Consider the following 27211-nt stretch of genomic DNA (forward strand, 5'->3'; position numbering starts at 1 on the left):
CAGAATCACTCAGGTTGGAGAAGACCTCTCAGAGACCCCCAGGTCCAACCCCAGCCCACCCCACTGTGCCCACAGCTCTGGAACACCTCCATGGACATTGGCCCCATCACCCCTGTGCAGCAGTGCCACTGCAGCACTGCTCTTGCAGAGAATAACTTTTCCCCAGTAGCCAACCTGACAACATCCTCCCCTCCAGAACAGTTGGGGTTATTTGGGGCTTTTGGGCCGTGTAGCTCCATGGGTTCCCTGCACCTCGTCCAACCAAGCTCTGTCGTGCTTATAAACTCATTCTCAGAGCCCAGGTATGACTAAGTTGTGCATCAATTGCTTTTACGCTGCAGCAACAACATTTAAGGGAACAGCTTTGAGGGCGGCTTGAAAACACCAACGGGGAATGAGAAGTTACACTGAAATGCTTGTATCCCAACTTAATTGCTTTTGCCTCAAGCGTTCCAGATTTCCTGTCCCTGCCAAGCGCTCCAGCTCCGTAATAAACACGTTTATTTGTTCAGCCAAACTTGAAAAAGTTCTTCTTCCTCCAGCCCTCCACGATGGGGAAAGGTTTTGTTTTCCAGCTTTTGTCTTTGTAATGATGGGGGAAACCTGTTCTCACCCCTCCAAACGCCCTGGCTGCACCCAGAGGAACAGGAGGTGTTGTGCAAGGCTCCCATTCCTGCAGCACGACAGCAAGCTGCACAGACACCAACAAGCCCCATGTGTGCTGGGGGGGTCACATACAGGGGACTGAGGGCTGCAGGCTGCAAACACCGACCCTGTAACACCCCTACAAGAAGCTGGATGACGCTCATCCACCTCGCTGCCCCTCAGCCAGCAGGTCTTCCTGCAGCCCCCAGTCCCTCAGCGCGGCAGAGCTGCCAAGGAAAGCTCACTGCCTGCTTCCTGCCCTTGAAAGCTTCTGTCCTACAAGCACAGCTTCGAGCTCCTCCTGCTCAGCCTGAGCTTCCTGCTGGACTCCAGCAGAGCGGATTTCCCCTGCCAGGTCACCCAGCTCCAGCTCCTGGCATTGGGTTTTGCTCCTTCCTGAATGGAGGTGGAAAGGGGCTCTGGGGGGTCTGCGGGATGGGGCTGAGCAGGGGGAGGTGCTGCTGCACCAGACAGGAGCGCAGCCAGGAGAGCCGCACTGAGAACAACGCTATGGTCAGAGAGGGAAACGCTTTTGGCATGCAGGAGTTGCTGGAAGCACAGAATACACCGTTCCCCAAGGACAAATCCGCTATCTGTGTCAGCAGGAGAGATGAACAACCCGAGCACAGCAGCGAGATAGCAAAGCACAGCCCCATCCCACTCGCGGCCCCGAGCTGCCGTAATGCTGGCAGCGTGCTGCCGACCCCCAGCCATGCTGCAGGGAGCAAAAGCACAGGGAAGTGCCACGTTCTGGAATGTGATACTGCTTCACCCAGCTCAGAATTGCTCATGCTCACGTGGAGGAACCGGTCAGGCGCCTCTCAATAGGGAGCCTGGGTGGGTGCAGCACATGGGGTGCAGAGCATCACTCCCTGCCCCAGTGCCAGGTTCAAAGCCAATCCCATCTGAGCACAAGAAGCAAGGGGAAGTCGAAGTAGGGGTAAAATTGAGAGAAATTACGCAGGCAATTGGTGTAATGGCTCTCAATTACTGCCTGTATTGGGTTACATAATGACAGCAGAGCTCTGAAATGCTCTGGAAGTGTTTATAGCTGAAGCAGTGTCAGGATGGCTCCAAGTGCGGAACTGCTGCGTGCTGCTGCAGCCCCATCCCAGGGGGGGTCGGCGGTCCCGGATCCATTCTGCTGCTTACAGCCCTGAGAACAGCCCACCCTGCTCCTCATTGCGAGCGACGCTGCCAGAATTCAGCCTCTGCTCAGAGCACAGCCCTGCACAGGGGCTCCTCCCTGCCCACCCAGCCAGTGCTGTGGGTCCAAAGCCCCCAGCAGGTAGCAGACATAAGAACCCCTGGCACCCTCAGCCCCCTGCCAGGACCTGGCTCTGCTCCCTGCCCTCCTGCCCAGGCTTTGGGCTTTATGCGAGCTCCCAAAATACCTCTGTGCCAGAAGGAAGAGTGGATAAAAAAGGTTTCTGAAAGGAGCTGGTGGATGGGATACGGTCACCCCCGCGCCTTTGAGCTCTGATGGGTGATCCATCGGTCTGATTACAGCCACTGATGTTATCACAGAGATCTGCCCGCAGTGTGATAGCTCCTAAGCCATTCCCAGCCACAAAAAAGGGCCCTTTCAAAGAGCTCTGAGCCAAAAGTTAACAGGAGAAGTAAAAAGGCACCCACCCTCCCCACACTGCAGACATAATCCCTTCATTGGAGTCCTTGGGATGCTTACAAATGAGAACACTTCATTTGTGCTTAACCTGATCCACTGTGCCCAAGCAAGAAATACTGGGGCTTGGAAGCTTCTCCCAGGACAAGGGAACAGCTTCAGATTCACTTCTTTTCCAAAGCACACGGCCACAGTCTGTCTGTCTGTCTGTCTGTCTGTCCGTCCATCCATCCACCCATCCATCCATCTGAGCCCACAGCATCACACTGCAGCTCTGCTCCCATCAGCAGACTGCAAAGCCAAACGGCAATTAGAGCAATTAAAGGTGCAGCCGCACAGCTGGAAGCAATTTAAGCTTCACTGGCACTTCAGCAGCCTGCAGATCCACAAAAGATGCTCACAGGATTCTCATTACAGGCAAAAGATCGGGGGGTGGGAAATTGAAGTTCCCTTGTGTCAGAGCTGCAAAAGATGAGATCTGATGGGTGAGTGGGAGATGGAGGGAACTGAAGGGATGCTCAGGCCCAGGGATATCAACAGCAAGAGGGAGGAGCTAAAGAGAGAGACCCTGGCTCAGGGGCGGGAGAGAGAGGAAGGCTGCTTCTCAAGGAGGGGGGTAAGTACTGAAGGAAAGAAAGCAGCCCATGGGAACGGGGCTGGGAAGAAAGGCCGAAGATCTGCCAGAGCACAGAGGGGCTGCAGTGCGTGGAGAGAGCTAAAATAGGTGAGCTGAGCTGCTGACTCCACGGAGCAGAGGGATCCTGTGGTACAGCAGGTTGGTCCGCCTCCAATCATCTTCTACATCAAAACCAAAGAGAAAAGATAGGGATGTCAGCAGGAGGGCTTCTGCTGGTGCACAACCACTCCTCCTCCTCCCCTACACAGCACAGCATTCCCAGCCCGGAGCAAAGCTGGTAAGGAAACACAGAGCTGCTGCAATGGGACAGGCAGAGCCCAGCCTCAATGGAGTGAGCGAGTTGGGTTATTGCACAACACCATGAAGCAACAAAACCTTCTTGGCAGGCGTGCCCCCACCTGAGGCTGCCATCCCACAGCTCTGGGGAACAACAGGCCTTCAACAACAGCCAAAGCCCTCAGTCTTCACCATGCAGAGGAAGAAATTCACAAGTACGTCGGTTTTCATGGCAGCAATGGCAGCTGGGTTCTTCCCTTTGATGTTTGGCTAGGAACTGCTGCAGCCAAACAAGCAGGCAGCACTGAGCTCTATGTGCCTCTTGTGTTCCCAATGACACCAGGCAGGCTGTCCCTGCTCCTGGTACATCAAGAGAAGCCTTCTCAGTGCCCACACGGAATGAGCAGAGTGTATTTCAGCACGGAATGGGAAGGAACAACTGGCTGTAAGGAGACACAAGCCAGCAGCCTGCAGATAACCCTTTACTACAGCCCAGAACCTCCTGCACGCCCCACCTGGTTGCAGACAGACCCCAGCAGCCCGCAAGCTCCTCGAGGCAGCTGCATTTCTTCTGCACCTTGGAGGAGCTGACACAATTCCTGCACCCCCTGTGCCCTGAGTCGGATCCTCCTGCAATGTGTCACAAAGGGACCACGAGCACAGAGAACAGCAGCAGCAGAGGATGCCCAGGGCAGTGGGCACAGCAGGCTGGCAGCTCGGCGCTGCAGCTCATGGCTTCCCCCATCGCCGTGACATCCCTCCATCGCACAGCAACGCCGGCCGCCCCTTGGCTCGTCGGGCATCCCCGCGTCACAGAGGTGCTGTGTCAAAGAAACACCTCCGCTTCCTTCTGAAGAGGCGTTTTTCCCGTGAGGACGTGGACAAAAAGCCCTCCTCCTCCTCCCAGCACTCCTTCACACATGGTAATTTGCTTTGTCATGCCGCTGGAATACGGCACAGCGGTACAGCCCGGAATGCGAGCAGAGCTCCTGTGAGCGCACGCACGGGCCGGGCACGGAGCTGCGCTGCCAGCAGGACTGCACGCCTCAAATCAGCCCTTCCCACGCAGTACCGCCGGCAGCTCCCAGCACCCAAACCCATCCCAGCACCAACTGCAGCCTTCTCCATTTTGGGTCACGCCGGGCAGCTTCAAATTACACCGCATCTCATCTGCTGCGGGGCAGCGAGGAAGAGGAGGAGGAAAACGGCGCCGGGAGTGCTGCGAACCCGCAGCCCAGCGAGGCCGGCAGGGCAGCACAGGGCCGGCATAAAGCCTAGCTCGCACCCTCAGTCCCATTGACGGACGGCTGCCACCGCAGCACCGAGAGCAGCGCAGCCCCGTGCCGGAGCCGGGCGTCGTGCGGCAGCAGGAGGTGCGAGGGCTGGGAGCGCCGGGCCCTCGGAACGGCCCCGCCGCGTCGGGATGGGCTCCGTCCTTACCTGCTCGGCCCCGTAGGCTGTGGCGAACTGGACGAACTCCTCCACTCGCACGAAGCCGTCGCCGTCTCGGTCGAGGGCGTCGAAGACGGGGCGCAGGCGGGGCTCGTCCTCCGGGCAGCCCCCGCGCCCCGGGGGGGCCCATGGCGGCGTCCCCGCTGCCGGCTCAGCTGCCCACAGGGCCAGCTCCGCTTCCAGCTCCGCTTCTAGCTCCGGGCCCGCCTCCGGTCCCGGTTCGTCCCACCGCGGCCCGGGATCGAGCGGCGGTGCCGGCAGAGGCTGTGCCGGCGACTCCATGCTCACGGGCAGCGCTCGGCCGCCCGTCCCGCCGCTGCCCGGCTCGCTGCCCGGCGGGTCCCCGCGGCACGGCCATGCCCCGCGGCCATCGCCCCTCTCACATCGCGGCCGGAGCCGCCGCCGTCGGTGCGGTCCCCGGGGCTCCGCCCGCGCCCGGCTTTGTGCGAGGCGGCGCCGGCCCCGCCCGCTTCGGCGGCACCGGAGGACGGCCCCGAGGATCCGCTCCGCCCGATGCTGCGGGGCGGCCCCGCGCGACCCAAGGGGCGGCGGCACGGAACCGAACCCTCCGCCGCCCGCCCTCCCGCGCCGCCGCTCGCGGAGCAGCCGCCGGCGAACCTCCGGATTTACCCCCGCGGCCGCCGCAGTAGCCGCGCGGTGACGTCACTCGCCCACCGCCGTGCCCCGCTCAACCCACCGCGACGCGGCGCGGGGCCGAGCGGAAGCCCCGCCCCCCCGGGACCGGCCTTAAAGGGGCCGCGCGCGGAACGAGCACGTGGGGCGCAGCGCCGAGCGCGCCGCTCGTAGCGACTGAGCTTTCCTCAGCGCCCGCCCGAGCCGCTCCCGTGGGCTATCGTGGGTGCCGGTCGCTCCCCTGTAGCCTATCCGGGATGCAGCCACACAACGTCCCACCTCTCACCTGCCGGGACCTTCACTGCACGTAGCTGCAGGGAACACGGGACAAAGGACGCAAGCCACGTTCCCGACCCTCGTGACTCCCTGTCATCACCAGGGACCCGGTGGGCATCCCCAGTGGGGAGACCGGTGGTGCTGCAAAGCTCTTCCTTCCTTCGGCTCCCTTGAAGCTCTTTCTCCAATCGTTGTGCCCGAAGACAAGGAGCAACACTCAAAACTTTGGCTGCTGGGAGCTGGAACGGTCAGAATGGATGTGGGATAAACCTCCCCTGCCCCCCTCCAGGCAGGCAAACAGAGGAGAAGCGGCACAGCTGAGGCTGGAAGTTCTTTATTCGTGGCCTGGAGGAAGGAGCAAAACCTGTCAAGTCTACAATCATGTAGGAAAAGAAACCGATCTTCAGCAATCTTTAAAACCAGATTAAAAGAAATCAGGGTAAGCTAAAATCCTGCTGTCAGCAGTAGGAGGGCAGTGCAGAGCCCCTCAAGCACACGCATTTCATTCCCAGCACACACCCAGTGCAGCCCCTGCAGCTCCCCAGCTCAGCACTGCTCAGCAAGGGCTGAATTTCTGCTAGCCTCTGATTCACCCTCTGTTGTGGTGTCTGGACATAGAAAGGGGACAGCAAGAGATCAGTGCCAGAGCCATTAGGGCTGACAGACAGCAGGGGGCTGACAGACAGACAGACAGCTCAGGCTCCGCTGGTGGGGCCATCCCTGGTCAGCTCTCACCTCCCATTACCTCTGTTCCCAAGGAAAGGACATCTCAGGCACCTCTGCACCTGCCTCAGGGTTCTGCTGCTCCAGCCAGGAGCCCCCAGAGGAAGTGAAGCTGTCCATCCCCCTGCCAGAGCCACCCTGGTCCTAGTTGGCATCCAACAGTTACCAAGCAAAAGATGCCCCGAACACTGCAGCTGATCTCGTTTGATCTCGTTCTCCTAGCAGGACAAGCTGCAGTCTGGCAGCAAGCACTGGCAGTGGGGAGGTGTATGGCTTCTCCCAACCCAGAATGGGCTGAGCTATCCCCCATCCCAAAAAGGAGCTGCTGCGGGGGTGCTGTGCTGCTCTCAGGCAAAGAGAGGGGAAAGAGCAGGAAGTGGTCAGATACCCAGGACTGGGACTCCAGAAAGGAAAAGCCAGACAGTGAGCACCACAGCCCATCCCCTCTATCCTCACAATTTCAGCCACAGCAGCTCAGAAGACTGTAACAGTGCAGAGTTGGGGTACACCTGCTCCCCCGCAGCATCCTTGGTGCTCCCTCCCCCAGGCAGGAGTGGGCTCAGCAGCATCACCACATTGCTGCTCTCTGCAGCTCTCAGCTCCCACTCTGGGTGGCTCCACCCCGAGATGTCCCAAGGAAGCAGCATTCAGTCACATTTCTGTCCGTCAGTCAATCCCAGGCTGTCCATCATTGATTTTTGTTTGCTCCTGCGGCCCAGACATCTGCAAGACAGCAGGGAGGTCAGCACACACGGCCCTGCTCGAGGACCACGCAGCAGTGGGGTGAAAGGAGACTCCTCTCCCAGAAAGCACCAACCCTGGCAATGAGCTCCGTGGGCACATGCAGCCAAAGTGAGTCCTGAGAGCAATGAAACCCCAAGATACATGCTGCAGTGATTTCTGGGCAGCCTGGTCTGGTGGTTGGTGACACTGCGCATAGCAGGGGGTTGAAACTGGATGATCACTGTGGCCCTTTAAAACCCAGGCCATTCAATGATTCTATGAATTCATGCAAGGAAGAAAGGGGAGGCAGAGGCTGTCGGGTCTGTGTATCCAAGCCAGATGAGGCACAGAAGCGGGTATTGCCTTGGTATTGCCTTGCTCCTGGGGACATTTAGAGGTGCCCAGACAATAACCTCCAGCAGGAACAAGAGATCTGCCCACCCCACAGCTCATCCCTCCCTTGCTCAAGCAGGAATTGGGTGCAGGGGAGTGCTGAAATCCTCTCAGGACAGCCCAGCACCCCCCAAGCTTGCTGTGGCACATATGGCATGATGGCCTGAGCCTCAGGAGAGGCAGAGCCCAGCACAGCACAACCAAGGCACGGCAAGAAGGGGCAATGCTGTACCCACTGGTACCACAGCCATGCCTCTACACCATGGGGCAACAGGGTTTCTGACACAAGGCCTGCTCTAATCCCACAGAGGGGGAAAGGCACGTCACCTAAAGTTTAGCAGAGGATGAAGCAATACCCAGCAAGGCGGAGAAGCTGTTGGCAGAGGTCAGCCAGCTCCCACCATCCACGACCAGTGTGGTTCCAGTCACGTAGGAGGAGAGGGGGCTCGCCAGGTACAGCGCGCTGTGGGCGATCTCTGTCTTGTTCCCTGCACGCTGGAGGGGGATCGTGTCAAACTGCTTTGAGTCCTTGGCAAATTTTCCACCTGAATGACGGGAGAAAGAGCCAGCTATGAGCACAGGACCTCCTGCCCATCACCACTGCCTGCCAGACACCGCCATCCAGCAGCGCTGCTTGGCTGGTGTCAGTTGCTGAGAGCCCCAGGGAAGTTCAATGAGATGCTGGCACAGCCCTAGGGATGGCCCAGGGACAAAGAGAGTTCAGTAAAGGGATCTCAAGCACAGCTGTGAAACTTGTAACTGGATGCTGTAACAGTGAGCTCAAGGCATGAGATCTCTGAGCCTTCCCAGCCTCCAGGGCTGAACACACAGATGGACTTCAAGAGCTGAGCCCCCAGGCGTAGCAGCTCCCTGCAGCACACGTGAGCTGCGTGGCACAGCTGGTCCCCTCCCAGAGAGACACCAGCAAATCACTGCTGAGACACAGCCAGGGGCCCCAGGGCCTTACCCAGCCTCCGGAACCCCTCGGTGCCTGTGATGGGGCCTGGCGCCAAGCTGTTCACTCGGATGTTGTTGGGACCCCACTCTACAGCAAGGTGACGGGTCATGGCATCTGGGAAGGAGAACACATTACAAAAGGAATGAAAAAGGGAGAGCAAAGGCATTCCAGCAACTGTTGCGGGAGGGGGAAAAAAAAACAAGGGAGGTTTTGGCCAAGAACAAAGAGCCCTAGAAAGGAGAAGAGCCCCACATCAAACATAGGCATGTGCAGCACCACACAGCAACTACGCTGATTCAAGTTCACCTCTCCCATCAGGGACATCTTCCCATCCCAATACCCAGCAGCCTCCTTACTGGCCCCACACAGCTTGCAGAAACTCAGCAAGGAGTACTTAGGTACCTATAGCAGCCTTAGCAGAACCAGCGTGCACCTGGAGGGCCTGCCCTCGGTAGCTCAGAGTTGCTGTGATGTTAATGACGACCCCACCGTGGTCCTGGGGAGAGAAAAGAGGTGCAGAATTAGGAGAGAGTGGCATGAGGGTCACATAGGAGCATGATGGGCTTGGAGGGAAGGTCACTTGTGGGCACAGACATCCCTGTGTCGCCAGCTCACTGAGCAGGGCCGTGCCAAAGAAGTGAGAGGTAGAAGGGACAAGCAAAGACCAAACTAAACAGAGGTGCAGCATTTTGCAGCTTCTTCCCAGACAGGTGCTACACAAATCAGTGCCCTGTGGCTAGGGACAGGCAGGAAACAAAGCACAGCTCCCACTCCTGGCATGGAGGCTGCAGTGCCCAGAATGGGATGGACTGGATTCAGCGAGCAGGGCAGGTGGGGCAGGCTGACAGAGCAGGGCTCTGCTCCCTTCCACCCCACCAATGCATGCTTTGCACAGCACCAACCTCCTCCTTACCAGGAGGCACTTACACGGAAATATTTCTCAAAGAGGACTTTGGAGGTGTTGAAGGTGCCAAGAGTGTCAATATCCATCACCGTCTTGAAGGCGTTGAAGGACAGAGCGCTGGCTGGGCACAGAAAGTTTCCTGCAGCACCTGAGGACAAGCAGTTGGGGTCACAGTCAGCTCAGGACACTTCTGGGAGGGGGAGAGCAGGCAATAATGCTTGGGTAAGGCAGGTGATGAAGTGAAAACAGTTCCAATGATGGCCTGTAGCTCCACGTATGTAGGGATGATCCACAGCGAGACCAATAAAGCTCAGTCTCTGGTTCCTCTTGAGACTGTTCCTATGTGCTGCTCTCAGGGGTTCACACCATCAGTTGTTCAGATGCTCCCAGAGCAAAGCAGCATAAGCCAGACAGAGCAAATACAGCTCCTGTGCAGGAGAATAACCTGCCTAACAGCCAGCCTGTGCCATCTCTCCCACTGCCCGTCCGGTGGCTCACCATTAACCAGGATGTCAATGTGCTTGAACTGCTTCAATGTCTCATCCACTGCTGCCACGATGGTTTGTGGCTGTCTGACATCTAAGGACAGAGGCAGGCACTGCTGCCCTGTGGCTGCAACCAGCTTTTTTGAGGCCTGGAAAAAGAGAAAAGCAAGATTCTTTCTGGGATTCTGTGCTTCAGCAAGGGCCAGACCCAGATCTCATGCAGGCAAGCAAGCTAGGCAGAAGCTGCATCCCTGTCAGCACACAGCAAGCAGGTGTTACCCACATGAACACAAGTCATGTCTTGTTCCAGAAGCAGCTGCATTTCATCAGCCAGCACAGTCATTACGTTTGTAAACAAAAAAAAGCCAATACAGCCCCTAGGCAGGGGAGAGAACTGCCCCAAACACAGCCAGGGCACCTGGGGGAGCCAGAGGCAGCTCCTGCGCATCATCTCACATGTGGGAGACAGACTGCTAAGTCCAGCTTGCCTCCACAGCCTTCACAGACACAGCACACCCCAAACAACAGCTCTGCAGGGCAGGTACAAAGGTTGGACCCCAGCGAGGTCCTGGAAATAAGTAACCTTTAGATCCAAAATGTCGGTGGGTCAAAGGGTAATTGCTAACCAGCAGTTATCAGGGCTCTGCCTGCGAGGTACAGGAGGCAGCTCAGCATGAAGCCATCTCCAAGGCCCGAGCACTGCATACAAACTGCACTACAGTGCTAAGTGCCTCCAGAAGGCGGCTGGGTCGTGCCAGCTCAGCCCCAAGCACTCAGTTTGCTCTTTATTATATTTCAGTGAACTCTCTGTGATCCCTGCAAAGCTCTCTTGTGGCCACTTCCAGCACAGAGCAGCACACGAGCCCAGCACAGCTTCTCCACTCCCTGCAGCTAAAACACAAAGCACAGCATAACAGGGATTTTGGGGGCTCAGAGCATCTTCACCACTCTTACAAAGGGGAACTCACAGAATCACAGAACAGCTGGAGTTAGAAGGACCCTTTAAAGGGTCTTCCATCAGCAGAGGGGTGGGCAGCAGGGACAGGGAGGTGACCGTCCCTCTCTGCTCTGCTCTTGTGAGGCCCCATCTGCAGCACTGCGTCCAGGGCTGGAGCCCCCAGGACAAGAAAGACAGGGAGCTGTTGGAGAGGGTGCAGGGGAGCCACAGAGATGATCAGGGGCTGCAGCACCTCCACTACAAAGACAGGCTGAGGGAGCTGGGCTTGTTCAGCCTGGAGCAAAGAAGGCTGGGGGTGACCTCATTGCAGCCTGCAGTACCTAAAGGGAGCCTGCAGACAGGAGGGGAGTCAACTCCTGAAAAGGGTGGATAACAGCAGGACAAGGGGAAATGGTTTGAAGTTGAGGGAGGGCAGATTGAGGTTGGATGTCAGGGGGAAGTTCTTTACAGAGAGAGTGGTGAGGTGCTGGAACAGCTGCCCAGAGAGGCTGTGGATGCCCCGTCCATCCCTGGAGGTGTTCAAGGCCGGGTTGGATGGGGCCCTGGGCAGCCTGGCTTAGCATTAAACGTGGATGTTGGTGGTCCTGCCTGTGGCAGGGGCTTGGAGCTTCGTGATCCTTGAGATCCCTTCCATCCCTGGCCGTCCTGTGATTCTGTGAAAGGCCACCAGGTCCCACACTCCGCACTGAACACGGACACCCACACAGCCACATACAGCCCTGCAGCCTCCCTTTGGCTCCCGCTCCCACCTCCCCCCACAGCCCGGCGCTCACCTCGGCCACACGCTGTTGGTTCCGGCCGGCGATGGCGGTCCGACAGCCATGCCTGCAACGGAGGGGCGGTGAGAACGGCCTGCGGAACCCCTGCAGGGCCCGGCCCGGCCCGGCCCGTACCTCATAAAGATCTCAGCGATGCGGAAGCCGATCCCGGAGCCGCCGCCGGTGATGAAAGCCACGCGGCCCCTAAAGGAGGGGAACGAGGGGATGCGAGGACAGAACCGGACCACCGCGATGCCGCCCGGCCCCGCCCCCACACGGCACTCACGCCAGGATGTCGGGGCTGAAGAGGTGCCGGTACTCCGCGAGGCAATCATCGCCATCCACGTCCGCCGGCGGATCCGAGGCGCCGCGCTGCTCCGCCATGGCTGCCGCACCGAGCGACCCGCGCCCGCGCGCGGCACGCCGGGACGCCCCGCCGCAAGGCACGCCGGGAGCGGAAGTTTGACGCGGGGCATGCCGGGATTCGTAGTTCCATAGTTCCACGCCGCAGCTCTTTGCGCATGCGCGGGCGTCAGCAGCCGTCGCCTAGCAACGGCGCGGGGCTGTAGCGCGACCCGCAGCGCCGCCCGCTGTCACCCGCGTGTCCCCAGCGGCGGACCGGGCACCTCGTGCTGCCCGCCGGGACATCCCCGTGCCACCCAGTTCCCCCACCGCAACCCCAGGTCACTCAGGGGTCTCCCGGTGCCCCCACGCTGCCCTTAAGGACGTCCCAGTGCCTCCCAGCACCATCCCAGTGAGCCCACGTGGCATCTCAGTGCCACCCAGCAACATCCCAGCGCCCCCAAAAGACATCCCCGTGTCACCCAGTGACATCCCAGTGCCTCCCAGCAGTTCCCCATGACCTCCCACTGTCTCCCAGTACCGTTCAGTGATGCCATGCAATAGCCTGCTGTCATCAGTGACATCCCACTGCCCCCCCAGCAACACCATACTGCTTCTCAGTGGAATCCCTGCACCGCCAGCATTTTTTGGTGCCTCTTGGATCTTGCCAGCGCCCTCCCACTGACATTTCTGTGCTTCCCAGCATCTCCAGCACATCCCAGTGACACCCAGTGCCTCCACAGTGACAATTCAGTGCCATTCAGTTCCCACTCCACACCATTCCAGTACCCCCCAGTGACATCCAGCACTTCTTAGTGACATCCCAGTGTCAGCCCAGTAACACCTCAGTGCTGTCCATAGTCCTCCAGTGACATCCCAGTGACATCCCAGCGCCTCTCACTACCACCCCAGTTTGTCCTCACTGACATCCCAGCGCTGTCCATTGCCCACCAGTGACATCCCAGCATCCCCCAGCACCTCCTGCTGCCTCCCAGTCCCCCCACTTCACACCCCAGCGCTGGCGAGGGACAGGAGCAGGGCAGCACGGAAGACGCAGTGTTTAATAGCACGGGGGTCTCAGTGCCCTCATGGCCCATAGGTGTACTGGCTGTCTCCGCTCTCCCAGGCCACCAGCTCATTCTGTTGGAACCAGAAGCCAATCTCCCGCGTTGCCGTCTCCACCGAGTCGCTGGCATGCACCACGTTCCTGTGCAGGGATGGGGATGTGATCACAGGGCTCGGTGCCACCCCCTCCCCGTGTGCCCTTACCTGCTGACGTGCATGCTGAGGTCCCCCCGGATGGTCCCTGCCGCTGCCTGTGCTGAATCCGTGTCCCCCACCATAGCACGCGTGGAGCGCACCACGTTGTAGCCCTCCCACACCTGCGGGATGGGGTCAGCTGAGCCCCACGGCCCCGCAATGGGGTGAGATGCAGCGGGGTGAGGGCAGCTGCTCACCATGGCCACCAGCGGCCCCGATGTCATGTAGGCTAGGAGCGCGGGGTAGAAGGGCTTCTGCTGTAGGTGTTGGTAGTGGCGGTCCAGGAGGCCCCGATCCGCCTGGCAGCACCACAAGGTGATGCAGGGACATCCAGGAGGGGGGTCCATGCACACCCCCACCCCTCTTGCGGTGCCGGTACCTGCAGCAGCTTCATGGCCACCAGCTTGAAGCCGCGCCGCTCGAAGCGCCCGATGACATCGCCCACCAACCGCCGCTGCACCGCGTCCGGCTTCACCAACACCAGCGTCTGCTCCCGCAGCTCCGGGGGGCCTGGGGGGCACGGGGTCACTGCTGCTGCACAGCCCTATCTGCACCCCCATCCCTATCCCTGTCCTTATCCCACAACCCTGACCCCAGCCCTGCCGTCACTGTGATGTCCCCCATTCCCCGAGAGCGGGGTAAGGGGGGGAACGCGTGCCCCAAAGCTGTGATAAGCACTGAGGACACGTCCGGCAGGGACCAGCGTCCCCATCGCTGTCAGAGCCGTGCAGGAGGAGCAGGGGACAACGCGTCCCCAGACAGGAAAGGGGATGGCTCTGAGCGAGAGCTCGCCCCACGTTCCCTGGGGAATGCTCCGTGTCTGCCCCCGGAGATCCCAGCACCGAGCGCTAAGGAACGGGGACACCAGGGACGGGATGGGGCAACGGAAGGAGATGGAGAGGGGTCCCCAAGGACGAGGCAGGGAGAAGGATGGGGACCGGGTCCTAAGGGGCATAAGAGGATGTGACGGGACGGGGATGGGGACCGCCCGCAGGGTCGGGCGGGGCCGGGTCTCACCGGAGCCGTAGCAGCGCGGCGACCCGAAGGGGAGGCGGATGCCGGGCTGACCCCGCAGCAGCCCCCGCGCCAGGCAGCGCCCCAGGGAGCCCATGGCCGGGGCGGGAGGCTCGGAGCGGGTCCGGCCGCCCCGCGGGGAGGCTTTAAGGGCCCGGCGGGACCGGCTCGGCCCTCCCCTTAAAGCAGCCGCAGCGAGGGGAGCCCCGGCCCTGGGAACAGCCGTCCCACGTGTCCCATCGAGGGCTGCGGGGAAAGGGATGCGCGGGTACTGCAGCCCGGCTGCTCCGCGGGCAGAGACACAAGCGGCAGTTCTGAACACCTTGGGGAAACACAGGGATCTGAACGAGCGCTTCGGACACCAGGGAAGGAGGATTCCAGCAGCACGAAGGGCTCGCAGGTCCTCCCAAGCTGGGCTCGGGCCCCCTGCCAACTGCTGCCCTTGATCTTCCACACAGCCAGGGAAAAACATGCACTTTCACCCTCGGTCAGCAAACAGAGAAGAGCAACCAAACATTTTGCAAGAAGCAGAAGCATCAGCACGGAGCCCAGGGGAGGCAGTGGGGCAGGCGAAGCCCCGTCCAGCAGTTCCATGGAGGAGCTGCAGGGGCTGGGAGCAGCCCTTAGTCCTCCCAGCTGCCTGCACGCAGCCATCTCCCTTTAAATCTGGGAAGGCTTCAAGGTGAACACTCACTGCAGACCAGGACAGGAAACGCCAGCATCTCGCCCTGCCTGAATGGGGACTGAGGCTTTAACTTCACACTGCGGTGGCCTCCAGCCCAGCTTGCCCTGCGGTGCAACCCCACGTGTGTTTGGAGGTGTTCCTCCCGCAGGCTGTTCTCCATGTATTCAGAGAGCAGAACACCGAAGGAACAGAGATCCCACCAGGAAAGGGGGAACAGAGGTGGTAGGTGAAGCCTCTGGGCACAGCTTGGTGACAGCCTGCGTGGAAACTAAAACAGAGGGAAGTTATTTAAAACAACAAAGTAAGCACTTTATTTCCATGAAGCATGTTGTTTTAGTATCACAATGGAATGATGAGAAAACGTTTAAAAAAAACCCGAAGAAGTCTCTAATCCCCCGCTGACAGCAGGGAGGTTTTCAAGGCAATTTAAAAAACAAAGGGAGTGACAGAAGTGCCAAAACAGTCCCAACATCACAGTCCCCTCCTCCTCCCAGAGCCGGGCAGGGGCAGGAAGGCGGAATGACACGAAGGTACGAATGGCTGAAGCAGTCTTTGGCGCTTCTGCCTCACGATTGGTACACACGAGGTCTCTCAAGACGACTCCATTAACATCTCCGGGCGCAACAGAGCGCTCCGTCGGTGGAACAAAGCCCGGTGAGCCGCTGCGCCCCGCGGCGAGGAGCTGAGACACATCCTGCAGCCAGCACCGTGGCCTTTGGGATGGGACAGAAGGAAGCGTGGTGCATGAATCCAAACAGATGTGCCCACCTGCGGGACACCGCGTCCCACAGTGCTGACAAAGCAGCCAGGAGAGAAGGTGGTGGCAAAACGAGACGTGGATCTGTTCCCTACAGTGATCAGAACACCAGTCCAGTGCAGTAACTATAGCTTCACAGTTCCGGGGGGCAAACTGTCATTGCAAAGTCTGTAGTAACGCAGGTCATTCACCAGTCTGTGCACGTTCTGGGTAAACGATGGCAGGTCCTGAAAGAGATCAAACAACGCGGCGTATTGCAAACACAGGAAAACCCACAGGCACCGCAGGACAGCAGGGAACAGAAAGGCAGCGCCCGGTGCCCCCACGTATTTCCATACATGTGCATCTGAGCCCAGGAAGCCTGAGTTTCTGCAGGGAAGAAGCTGCTCCTGAGCTCCGAGCAGGAGCTGACTGCACAGAACCAGGCCCTGCTCGCAGACCGGCTCCTTGCTGAGCACTCAGGCACAACACAAACGGCCACGGCACGGCCATCTGCAGCAGCAACTGCTCAGAGTGCTCCTGCCAAGGCTCCAGTTCCCACAAAGCTCGTCACAAGGGCTGGTTTCCCTCAAATGCAATCGCCTGCTCAAGATTCTCTCAAAGCTCCTTCTCTACCCTTAAACCTGGGGTCTCAAATGCCCACCATCTCCCGTGGGAGAGGAACCATCAGCAGACAATGAAACTTCAGCAGCCTGAAAGCCAGCTGTACTGCCATGATCCAAAGGGAGGTGGCAGCTCCCCTGGCTGCAGCCAAAACCCTCCAACATCTGGCTAGCAGCTGGAGCAAGGTTTTGGCAAGGACGTGTCCCACTAGCAAATTTCAATCTACCCTTATGAAAGCTCCCCCGGGGAATATATCAGAGCTCTAACTCCCACGGAACAAGCAAGTCCAAGAGGTGAGATGGCAACTTTGCTGCCTACAGCAAAAAATCCAATGCTAGGGCATCACTGACTATGCCAGTGTTCGGTACCACTCAGGAGCCCACAGCTGTCAGCCACCACACTGAGAGAAGCACTGCCCAGCCCAGCAATACCTGCACCCCCCTGCAGCACCCTCCCTCCTTACCCTGTCCATTTTGAAATTCCTGCCCAGCACATTCTTCTGGTTCGAGTCCACACCGTCGCAGCTGGCCAGGAACTCAGGGAGGAAGGCTGAGTAGAAGCCATCAAAGTCCACCGAGGCCATGTTGTAGGTGGCAATGCCAATCTCCTCCTGCAGCAGGTCATGGGATTTGTGGACGAGCACCTGGAGCAGCACATTCACAAACTGGAACAGCATGGTTGTCCGAAAGATCTTCTGCACAGTGAGAGGAGAACACAGTCAGGCAGCTGCACAGCAGCAGGGAGCGCAGCGCAGCGCTTTAGGAGTGAGAGCTCAGGGGGCACATGGACATGGCTGCACTGGGCCACTGAACCCCTGCAGTTTCTGAGCTATCAGCAAGCTCTACAAGCCCTTGTGAGCACAGATATTATTTTCCAGGCTGAGTCAGGCCAAGATCTCAAGTACCTGCTGCAAAATTACCTGTGAACTTGGTCACACCTCATATCTCTGGTTCAAGTTTTAAACATTGGTGTTCAAGGAAACAGTATCAAGTCCCATTTAAACTCCCAAATTTTAGCCATGGGCTGTGTTCTAGAAACCAGAGTTCCTAGGGAACCTGGTTGGCTGCCTGAATGTTTGGACAGGCAGCTGCTAACACGATGGCCTGCCCTTCAGGTGTGATCACAGATAGAAAGCCAAAAGCTCTGCCTCCAAAAGCCAACCAGAAGGACGAGACCCTGGACTGCAACTCTCGTTCTTTGTGGCAGCAGCCACCAAATCTAAATTAGAGCTTTTGGAGGATGGGTGCCACATGAGAGCGATGGGCAGCCACCTCACAGTCACCCAGCTAAATAGCAAGCAGCCTGCTGCTGGCCCACACGACAAGGATGGAGAGACTCCACCACTGTCTCACTTATGAACCAGTCAATCCACCAATTTCTGCTTTGGACGACAAGTCGCCCTGTCACTGTGCGTGTGCTCTGCTTTCCCTCATTGTCACAGCAGGACGCAGACCAAGGCTGGAAGGAGCTGGGTGTCGGTGAGATGGCAGGGCCACTTTGACCACCAATGTCCTCATCACAGCCACAGCAAACAAAGAGTGCAGTAAATAAGCCCCAAATCCTGACCTTCAGTTTCTCAGCCATCTGGAAGCCCGAAAGGCAGCCTTCCACTTTCACAAAGCCATTTCCAGCTCCCTTGGACTGGAAAGCTCTCACCTTTCACAGCCCTTGTCTGGCAGATGCCCGCTGGTAAGCTCAGACTCACCTTGTGGTACAGCTTCTGCTTGGTGTTCAGTGTCTCCAGGTAGAAGAGATTCTGCTTGAACAGGTGAATGTCGGGCTGCAGGAAGGACTGGCCAAATGCCTGCAAAGTAGAATCAAGGGGAGGGGATTGATACCACAATGAATATCAAAACTGACAGGCAGAACAATGTTTTCACCCCAACACCACACCGAGTCTGTTTACAGATCTCCTGAAGCAATGCCATGATGCTGTTTGACATGCATGCCAACAACTCAGCTTTTTGCCAACTGTGTTCAGGTGGGAGCAACAGGATCTCCTGGTGCCATGTGCCAGGAGAAGAAACCTCTGGCAGCTTCTGCTGCTTCTCAGTGAAACCCTTTTGTGAGTCTGCTGAAGTCAACCAGACTGGAGGGAATGAAGAAGCTTTAGTGGCCATGTGCTCCAATCCCTGCAGAGCAGTTTTCTAAGTTGGATTTGTTGGGACCAGGTATCACCATGCATTGAAAAAGAACAAGAGGTGCTGAGCATGGTTCCCCTGACAGTACACTTGTAAAGGATACGTCTGTTTCTCAGAGGTACCCAGAGTACCACAGTGAGCATGAATAAAGCCAGAAGGCACCCACTGCTCTTGCTCTTTATCTGCATCTAGAGGGCAAGGTGACTGGCAGATGTGGTTAAGATGCTACTGCACTAAGTTGTAAGTTATGGGTGAGGATTGGGAGGCAGACCCAGGCACAGCAGATCCCCCAACAAGATCTGCTGGACCCCACTGAAGCAGTCTGGTATCCCTGCACAGGCTCTGGGATAAAGCACCTTTGAAACACTGTACAGATAGATGAGCAGAAGCAGGCAGCAGAACTTTCGTGGTTGCTGCTCCAAGATATCACGAGCAGAAGGTAATTCCTTTGCAAAAGCCATTTATTGTTAGATGGACAGAGATGGCCCTGACCTGTGGAAACCAGCACGTGAACTACTAACACTAAACACAGATATTGGCTGCTCTGCCATGAACACTCACAGAACACTCAGCTTTTGCACCAAAGCAGCAGTGCCCAAGCAGCAAAACTGGCCCAGTGGTGCCAAGCAGCCTGCAGCTGTTACTGAGACAACTCCATCAATGCCTCTTCCAAAACAAGATGCCGAGGCAAGTGAGGAAACGTTAAGCTGTTACAGGAGAAAAAAAGAAGCCTGGGTAGCTCTGGACAGGGACAGCTCTGGTCTCCATTCACAATAATGCTAAAATACAGGAAGTCCAGAGAGGAGTATCAGCATAGTTCACATCCAGCACAAGAACTGCCTCTTTTCGTGTTCACCAGAAGCTCCCCAGCCTCCATAAGCACTTCTGACAGGGCAGCTCTGCAGGGCTCTCCCTCTTGCAGTCTGACCCGTGGCCCTCGCTGCCCCCTGACTGCCACCAGCTCTTAGCTTCCAGAGCACAGGGTGAGCGTGCTGCTGTTTGCACTGCAAAAGGGCCCCACAGCAGGCAGGCTGCAACAGGCTGCTCATGAGGAGGCTGATTTTTTTTCTGTGTTTCTGTATAAAACCAGAGGACATCTTGGTTTCAGGAAACCTTTCCTGCACTGGCAATTTGTCCTAATGGAATCAAAGCAGAAGTAAACAGGACTGCACCAGTAATATTTTAGGTCCAGACAAAGAATGTAGGCACGGAAAGGAATTAGCAGGAATGAGAAAGGAGTGCTAAGTGAGGCACTGTGTGCTCTGCAAGCACATCAGCAAGATGTCTCCACAAATATTTTCATTTTTAGCAAGAAAACACACAAGACCTCACTCTGGACACTGCCTAATCCCCAGCAGCCACATCCAGTGCCCTGCCAAAAGCAGCCACGTTCTGTTACAACAAGGGTTCTTACAGAACTGAAGTGGAGTTACCTGCATGATGGCACTGAACTGCGCTTCGTTCTCCATCTGCTCTTCTGCCACCCCCCTCTGGACACTGGCCAGAACACTGGACTTGAAGAAGTACCTCCAGTTGTGATGGAGGACTCGGAAAAGCAGCTCAAATAACTCTGCTTTCACATCAGGAGATGAGCGCTAGGAGGGAAGAACAACAGCTCAGAAGAGGCTCCTGTGCAGGAATCCCACCTGTCCCCCCCTGGATCCCACTGCTGGCAGCACCCTGCTCTGCCTGGTGGCCACCCAGGAGCACTGTGCAGCTGAGCTTCAAAACGAAGGATTTCCTTCTACAGAAGGCATCGGCCTCGGCAGCTGCAGGATCACACCATCATGCTAAGAACACATAATCCACTTTTCTTTCACCTCCTGCTCCATGTCTGTACTTTTAGCATCTTTGGCAATTCCTGACAAAATCCTCCACCCGCTCTGCTTCCAAACCCCCCCAGCTCTCCCCACACTGCACTGACACATACAGCTCCTGGAAAGCAAAGCCCTTCTTTGCTCCCACAGCCCCAGCAAGGCCTTCGCTTCCCCCGTCTGCGTTCACCCGATGTGAGAGCAGTCCTACCTCTGCGATGATGGGGTACACCTGCTCCATGCACAGTGAGATGACACTGGGTAGAAAAGGCTTGAATACTTGGCCTGGTTCCTGCACCACCACTTGCAGAATTTTCAGAAACTTCTCCACCACCCGACAGCCAGTGCTCCCCTCATGGAGGATGCTCTCTGCCAGCTGCTCTCTGCAGTAAAAAATGAAGCTCTGTTGGATGGGATCTTCCCCTGAGATCAGCATGCTTACCTACCAAATTTAAAGGGAAGCAGACAGTGTCTCTAAGCTTCCCCAGCTAATACAGCCCGAGCACACTAAGGGAGGTAGGTATTGCCTAAGGACTGACAGACACTTTTCCCTAACAGAAGCTTTAGGGACAACAGGGGTGCACAAAGGCACTGACTGTATAGCTAATGCCAGAGTCCAGTGTTCAGTATCACACACTTCCAAGACTGTTAAGTCTCTGGGAAAGCTGAAATTGCACATCAGGTACACAGGGCATCGTGCACAGACTGGGTCACTTCAGGCTTAGAAGCATTTTCCTTAAACTAAGCCCTGGACACAGAGGAAGAAGTGGAACATTCTTTTCTTTTGGGACAGGGATGTGTTTGGTTAGCTGGCCAAGACAAATCATCGCCAGGGATAAGAAAAAATAACCAGCACAAGACAATACCTGGTGAACATATTTAGGAAAGTCTGTATGATCTGCTCAGTGAAAGGCACTCCCATCTGCACTCTCAGTCCTTGAAACAAAGTGAGGAAGAAGCTCAGCATCTCATCCGTCACATCTAAGGCAGAACAGGAGAGCAAAAAGAACATGTTAAGGCAATGTTCAAACACGTGAAGAAGTCTTTCATGTGACATCTGCTCCTCCTGTACAGGGAATTCCATTTATTCCTGAAAATTTAGCAGCAGCTTCACCATTAGAAATTGAAATCAATAGTTGGTCCTACAGGACTTGAAGATGGCTCAGACATTTCCAGGGACAAGTATGGTCAGCATCAACAACTCAGAACAAATAGAGCAGAACGAGGGCCCTGGGTCTGTCTGCCTACACAGACTGCTTGGAGAAAGCTCCTGCAATGGTCTGGGCTTCAGCAGCTCACTGCACACACAGGGTTAGCAGGAAATATGAGGAAATCCACAACAGTTCTGTCCAACTTGAAGTGGCCAAGAGATAGAATCCAGCTTTTTTTCTTTTCTTTTTTTTTTAGGGGGGGAGGATCTGACAAGATCAGCTGTACCGCAGCTAATTCACCATCAGCCCCAGCATGCTTTATTGAACAGCCACAGTAAGCTGCAACCACTCAGGTTCTGCTTCATGCAGCCTTTTATAGCCAACCCAGAACAGGTGAGCAGCCTCACGCAACTGAGAGCAGCCATTCACTGGAGGCACAGCATCAGCTTGCTGCCTTGGATCCTTTCTGTCTTTGTTTTGGCTCCCCACAGGCCCGTTTCACTGAGAAGATCCCACCTGGCTCCAGAAGTTTTTCTGGAATGCCTGGCTTTTCACAAAGCTGCTGCAGCCCCAGGCAAGTGAGAGATGCAAAATGTAAGAGCTGGCCACACTGCCAAACAGCAGTCCTGCTTACACTGACCCACAGCATGACTTGGGTTCGAAGAGACTTTAAAGACCATACAGTTTCAACCCCCCCCCTGCTGTGGGCAGGGCTGCCATGCCATCAGATTGTCCAGGCCCCATTCATCATCCTGGAGCCCGTCCTTTACAAGGATATTAAAAAAATATCATGACCACTACCATGCTTTGTTTTCAAGCTTTTGGAGACAATAAGTGACAAACACAGGCACGGTATTTTGAAGCTCTTTTTGTGCTCATGAAAAGCTCCATTCCTTTTCACTGCCTGAAAACAACACAGGGCATCTCCACCTCCACCAGGAAGCCTGACAAGTCTTGATGACCGTATCATAGACAACACCAGGTCTCCTTTTCCTCTTCTGAATCAGCCCACCAGGACAGACCTGCACTACACAGCAAGCCCACACACCTCATGTGAACACCATGACCCTAGGCTGATGGGCTCTGGGCGTTACTGGGAGGTGACAAAGCTACTCACAGCATTAAACCTGTCCTATGGTTATACCTGACTGATGAATGAAAGCTGGGAAGAGGGCTAGTGAGACCTGCACGGATTCTTGCAGCGACTGATAACAGATCTGCCGAGACTTGGTGGATTCTCCAGAGATACTTTCTACAATGTCTTCTAAAACGCTGAGTGTCTGATGGATGATCACTTTGGCTGCAAAAAGAAGAGAGGTGATACTTCCTGCATATGTCAAATCTAGCCAAGGCAAAAAATGAAGAGAAGTTCTTGTAAGCAGTACCTAGAACAACAACACGCAAGGCAGCACAAACATCAAGCCCAGGTTGGAGTCTGAAGTGTCTCTAAAGTGTGTTCACACGTTAAACATTTAAATAGGTTCAGCCAAGTAACAGTGGCAACTTGCATTCTTAAATTATACAGGCTTACTGCCCTACAGATGCACTCAGTGCTTGAGAACTAAGGTGCACAGTCTGAAGAAGCCATAGGACAGCATTATTTCCAACACAATACAGATAAAGAAAAAACAGTCAAGAAAACAGAAGCTTATTCTGATAGGAAAATATCCTGCAAATCTCTATTTGTGGAAGTAACAATTGGAGCGATACACAACCACTAAATAAACTAACCCAGAAGTCAGAACTGACCCACGTGAGCAGGCTGACCCTCTCGTGAGGCTCAACCAACCCTCTCCAAGCTCCCTCACCTCACAGAGCTGACCAGCAAGTCAGTTTTGTCAGAAGCTGTGATGCTGTGTACTTATAAGCAAAGAATTCAAACAAACAAACAAACAAAAAGCCACAAAAGAAAGATGACAAGACACCCAAAAGCAGTCCCAAAACACACACAGCAGCTTCAAAAGCTGCCCTATACCCCATCATTTCAGGGCTCTCATCCTACACATACATACCCTCAGCAGTACTTCCCAAGGCTAGAAGAAATTCTTATTTTCCCCTTTAAGCCTCTTAAACCATAATCTTCATTAACACTGCCTCCAGTCAATGTTTCTAGTACTACAACGTGGTGGTCCAGCCTCAGGTTGCTCAGCATCCGCAGTGCAATCAGTGCCATTCAAATTTGTATTACAACCAAATCCCACTTTCCCTGAGCAATTGAGGAACACAGTACTTTGATGGAGCAGCTTGCAGCAGCCTGGGGTGAAAGCATCCCTTACAAACCATAGAGGAAGTGTTCCTTACAAAAAAGAAACGAATTGCTCCTTTCCTAGCCTTCCCACGTGCTAAACAGTTCTCAGCCAAAAGAATTACTGGACAGACAGCTCAACGACTCCCTCCAACAGTTTGCACTGCAACTGCAGGAGGCCAGCACGCACTAAGGAACTGGGTACTTACTGTCCTCCAGCTGCACCTTCCTCTGTGGCAATATAGCACTGGATTTCAGTTGGCGATAGTCCCTCGTCAGGGCAGAGATGAGGCTGCTGTGGTTGGTGGAACGAACCGCCCACTGCTGCTCACTCTCTGGAAGATTTGGCCAAGGTAGCAACAATACATTTGATAGGGCTCTGCACACCAGCACCTGGGCCTGGAAGCAATGAAACATGGAAGTTTTCAGAGTTTGCTACTCACTCATGCACAACCTTAGACTGACATTTTATGGCTGCCCGAAGCAGCAGCGCTAACTATTCGAGGGAAGACTTCAACAGCAGTTGTGTCCAAGTGACAACCAGCAGCTCTGCAAGGTGAGAGAGAAGCAAAGCCCCATGACTTCAGAGCTGGAGTCAGCTCTCATCTCTCTGTGCCCTTCTGTGCAACAAGAACTCCACATTCCTTATATCTCCAAAACAAAGACAATGCCAATTCTGTTGCTCTGCCTGGTTTAGACAGGAAGCACGCGTTTGTGCAGCACTTTGTACCTCCATGCTAGTGCCCAATGCAGTAGAATCCCCACCTCTGCTGTGGCTTTTTAGTAATTCTGTAATACATTCATTTGGAGTGAGGTATCTAGAATACTAACAGAAGTTTCACCAACTCTTTCCATATGTCAGAATCCATATGCCAGTACTGCAATGGCAGTGCACTCAGGGTCTGTGTCAGCAAGTGAGAAACGAGTAAGATTTAAGAGTTGCAACTGTGTATTTTTCCCTATACTGCAACTTGAAATAGGTAACTATTGACAAACTGCCACTGTGATTCCTTGACGTGCACAGAGCTGAAGCACCTTATCAGGAAGCCGCTGAGCAGAAGTGTCTGTGATTCTGTTGAACACCTTCTGCACTGCAGGGATGCTGATCAGGAACACCGGTCGCACCGTAGTGGCTAAGGAGACCAGTAGGTGGCACGCAGACAGCAGCAACTTCTCCTGCACCTGGAACAGAGGGGGCACACGGTCAGGCTGCCCAGGACCACAAGGTGTGACACTTAGTGACAGACAGCACAGCCAGCTGCCATTACCACGCTTCTGCATGCAAAACAGTGCAAGGGTTTTTATCACAGGCTTCGTAGGGGTGGCTGATGCCCCATCCTGTCACTGGTCAAGAGGCATTTGGATGATGTCCTTAATGTCAGCTTTAACTTTTGGTTAATCCTGAAGAGGTCAGGCAGTTGGCCTTGATACCTTTGTAGGCCATGATCATAATAATACTGTGGAAAAGAGATTGCCTTGTTTTCAAGCCATGATATGCCTGTAAGTTCCTTACTGTCACACTTCTGGCTGGGATGGAGTTAATTGCCTTCACACGAGGCTGTGTTTTGGACTCCTGACGAAAGCACACTGGTGTTATCACTTGTTGCAGAGCACTGCTTGCAGAGCCAAGAACTGCTGTGCTTCTCACACTGCTGTGCCAGTGAGGAGCTTGGGGTGCACATGAAGGGGCACAGCCAGGACAGCTGACCCAAAGGGGTGTTCCACACCACCACAGTGCTGTGCTCAGCACTAAAAGCTGAGGTAAAGAATGGAGGAATAGACCGATGGGAAGCAGGGACTGCAAATGAACTCCTTGTTTCTCTTTGCTTGTACGTGCTTTACCTAGAAAACTGCCTTTATCCAAACCCACAAGTTCTTGCACTTTTGCCTTCCAATCCTCTCCCCCACCTCACCTGGGCAGTGAGCGAGCAGCCAGGTGATGAAGAGCTGCCTGCTGGGTACACTTATTTTTTGCATTAATTTAACCCATGGTTTAAACCCAATTAAACCCATTTAACCCAACCTTGTAGGAGACATGTTATGGCTCTGGAAGACCTATCCAACTCTCTGATTCACACCTTGGGCCACGGCATGGTCTAGAGCATGCTGTTCAGCACCTGAGTCCAACTGCATCACCATGAGAGCCTTGCACTCTCTGTGGACGTGCAGTCCCAACCCCAGCCCAGCACTGAGGTGGATACCTTTGAACTGATGAGGGGTGTGATGGCCTCCAGAGCCGTGGAGACGAGAGAGATGAACTGCTCCGGGTTCTGCCGATGCACTTCACTGTAGAACTGTGCCAGCCAGTGTGAGTAGGCCTGCAGTGCAGCCAGGGACTGAGCGTGGCTGTGGGGAGAAAGCAACCATGAACTGACATAAAACAAACACCACAGGATGGCCAGTGCCACGATACCCCAGCCTCAGTGCTCCTGTAATCAATTCCCATATTCCCTAATCCCACAGCATGAGATTCACTTCATGTGCCCACTTCACTAGTGGAAAGACAGGGAAAATGCAATTGCCTTACAGAAGTGTTTGGGGCCAGTGGCCACACAGCTGTCAGCCTAGACGAAACGTTGTCCAACTGCAGCTATCCTATCCTTGTGCTGCAGATCTTACTGAGAAGACTCTATGAACACTGATATTCCCTCCAAAGACACAGCTTCTCCTAGATGTACGTGTCCCCACCATAGCAGCTGCATTTGAGATCTCAGTCACCTGTGGCAGGCAGCTTCCAGGCCTGCACCAGCTATCTCACCACACATCAGCTTGGCAGCAAGTCCAGGGGGTTTCCACCCAATGGGGAAACACAGAGAAACCTACTTTTAGCTGCAGGATGAAGGGGCTTTTGTGAATTAGCTCTTCGCCTTTATATCTTCTCTCTCCCATCCTTTGTATATTTATTGGCTCTTTCTCATTCTTCCACTAACTGAAAACTGAAACATTCCAGTGATTATGTTACACGGCCTAAAAATTCTTCTTCATCCTGGACCTGGACGTGCAGAATTGTGCTGTGACCGGATTCAGCCACCAAGCAGTGGTATTAAACCAACAGGATAAAACGATAAGGTCAAACAACCAACTGGTGGGTTGCCTATAATTAGAGTTTATGATTATACTTTGGCAGAGAGCTATCTCATGTTTTTGAGGCAGGATGACTCTTTGGGGATCAGACAGGTGTCCTCCGAATGTCTGGCAATGTACCTTTTTTAGCCTGGCACTTTCTAACAACACAATTTTCTCAAGGACATTGGACCCAAGAGGAAAGGATGAAGCCCTCTAACAGACAGGAGGAGCTTCCTGAGTTAAGAAAGGAAAAACACCTTCGAAGAAATATCATCTGCATAAAGCTCACTGCCAGTAACTTGGGATTAGGAAAAATCCAGCCTAGTGTGGGTCTTAAGGGAGCTGCTATTCATACAAACTGAACAAGCATAACCTTAAATTGTGCTTGCAGGATGCCAGCTGGCAGTACCAGGTTTGTACAACACAGCCATTTACAATAGAAGGTCTTTAAAAGGCTGTTAGAGCAGTGTTCTATTACCAGTGGCATCAAGATTTCACACTTAATGTCAGCCTCTGGACTGAAGGCACTCATTTGTTTCAGAAATGGCCTGCATTGCTGGAAGGCATACATTTGTTTTGGAAGCCAAGGACTCGAAACTTTCTACTGAGAGAAACATTTTTACTGGAGCAATAAATTTGACTCAGGCAGCACAAAATCCATAAGCCTCAAACGACATACCAGTCATTT

General features: G+C 55.1%; 4 protein-coding genes across 4 annotated transcripts in view; all 4 read right to left on the reverse strand.

The window, feature by feature from the left end:
• Positions 1-4916, reverse strand: part of RAB11FIP3 (RAB11 family interacting protein 3) — a gene marked incomplete at both ends in the record, with an annotated part of 42627 nt that extends 37711 nt beyond the window's left edge. Inside the window, one exon of the mRNA XM_079542981.1 lies at positions 4623-4916. Within this exon, the coding sequence (XP_079399107.1) occupies positions 4623-4916 (294 nt within the window). The remainder of the gene's footprint in view (positions 1-4622) is intronic.
• Positions 4917-6954: 2038 nt separating this feature from the next.
• On the reverse strand, positions 6955-11968 carry DECR2 (2,4-dienoyl-CoA reductase 2; the record flags this gene model as incomplete). The annotated part of the gene is given in 10 exon segments (XM_079542921.1): positions 6955-6989; positions 7739-7927; positions 8350-8454; positions 8743-8836; positions 9268-9392; positions 9743-9878; positions 11461-11512; positions 11581-11649; positions 11732-11875; positions 11877-11968. Coding segments are annotated over 10 exon segments (1041 nt in total).
• A 905-nt stretch (positions 11969-12873) lies between these two features.
• NME4 (NME/NM23 nucleoside diphosphate kinase 4) lies at positions 12874-14158 on the reverse strand (the record flags this gene model as incomplete). Its single annotated transcript, XM_079542647.1, has 5 exons — positions 12874-12994; positions 13057-13169; positions 13245-13346; positions 13427-13557; positions 14065-14158. The coding sequence occupies 5 exons, from the start codon at positions 14156-14158 to the stop codon at positions 12874-12876; spliced, it is 561 nt and encodes a 186-aa protein (XP_079398773.1).
• Positions 14159-15628: 1470 nt separating this feature from the next.
• Positions 15629-27211, reverse strand: part of XPO6 (exportin 6) — a gene marked incomplete at its 3' end in the record, with an annotated part of 34758 nt that continues 23175 nt past the window's right edge. Inside the window, exons 14-23 of the mRNA XM_079543053.1 lie at positions 25659-25803; positions 24493-24639; positions 23667-23856; positions 22357-22512; positions 20928-21042; positions 20273-20444; positions 19681-19842; positions 17812-17910; positions 16570-16800; positions 15629-15730 (exon numbers count right to left, since the gene is read on the reverse strand). Of these exons, the coding sequence (XP_079399179.1) occupies positions 15629-15730; positions 16570-16800; positions 17812-17910; positions 19681-19842; positions 20273-20444; positions 20928-21042; positions 22357-22512; positions 23667-23856; positions 24493-24639; positions 25659-25803 (1519 nt within the window). The remainder of the gene's footprint in view (positions 15731-16569; positions 16801-17811; positions 17911-19680; positions 19843-20272; positions 20445-20927; positions 21043-22356; positions 22513-23666; positions 23857-24492; positions 24640-25658; positions 25804-27211) is intronic.

This window comes from Tetrao urogallus (genome assembly GCF_951394365.1).
Source record: "Tetrao urogallus genome assembly, chromosome: 15".
Taxonomy (NCBI): domain Eukaryota; kingdom Metazoa; phylum Chordata; class Aves; order Galliformes; family Phasianidae; genus Tetrao; species Tetrao urogallus.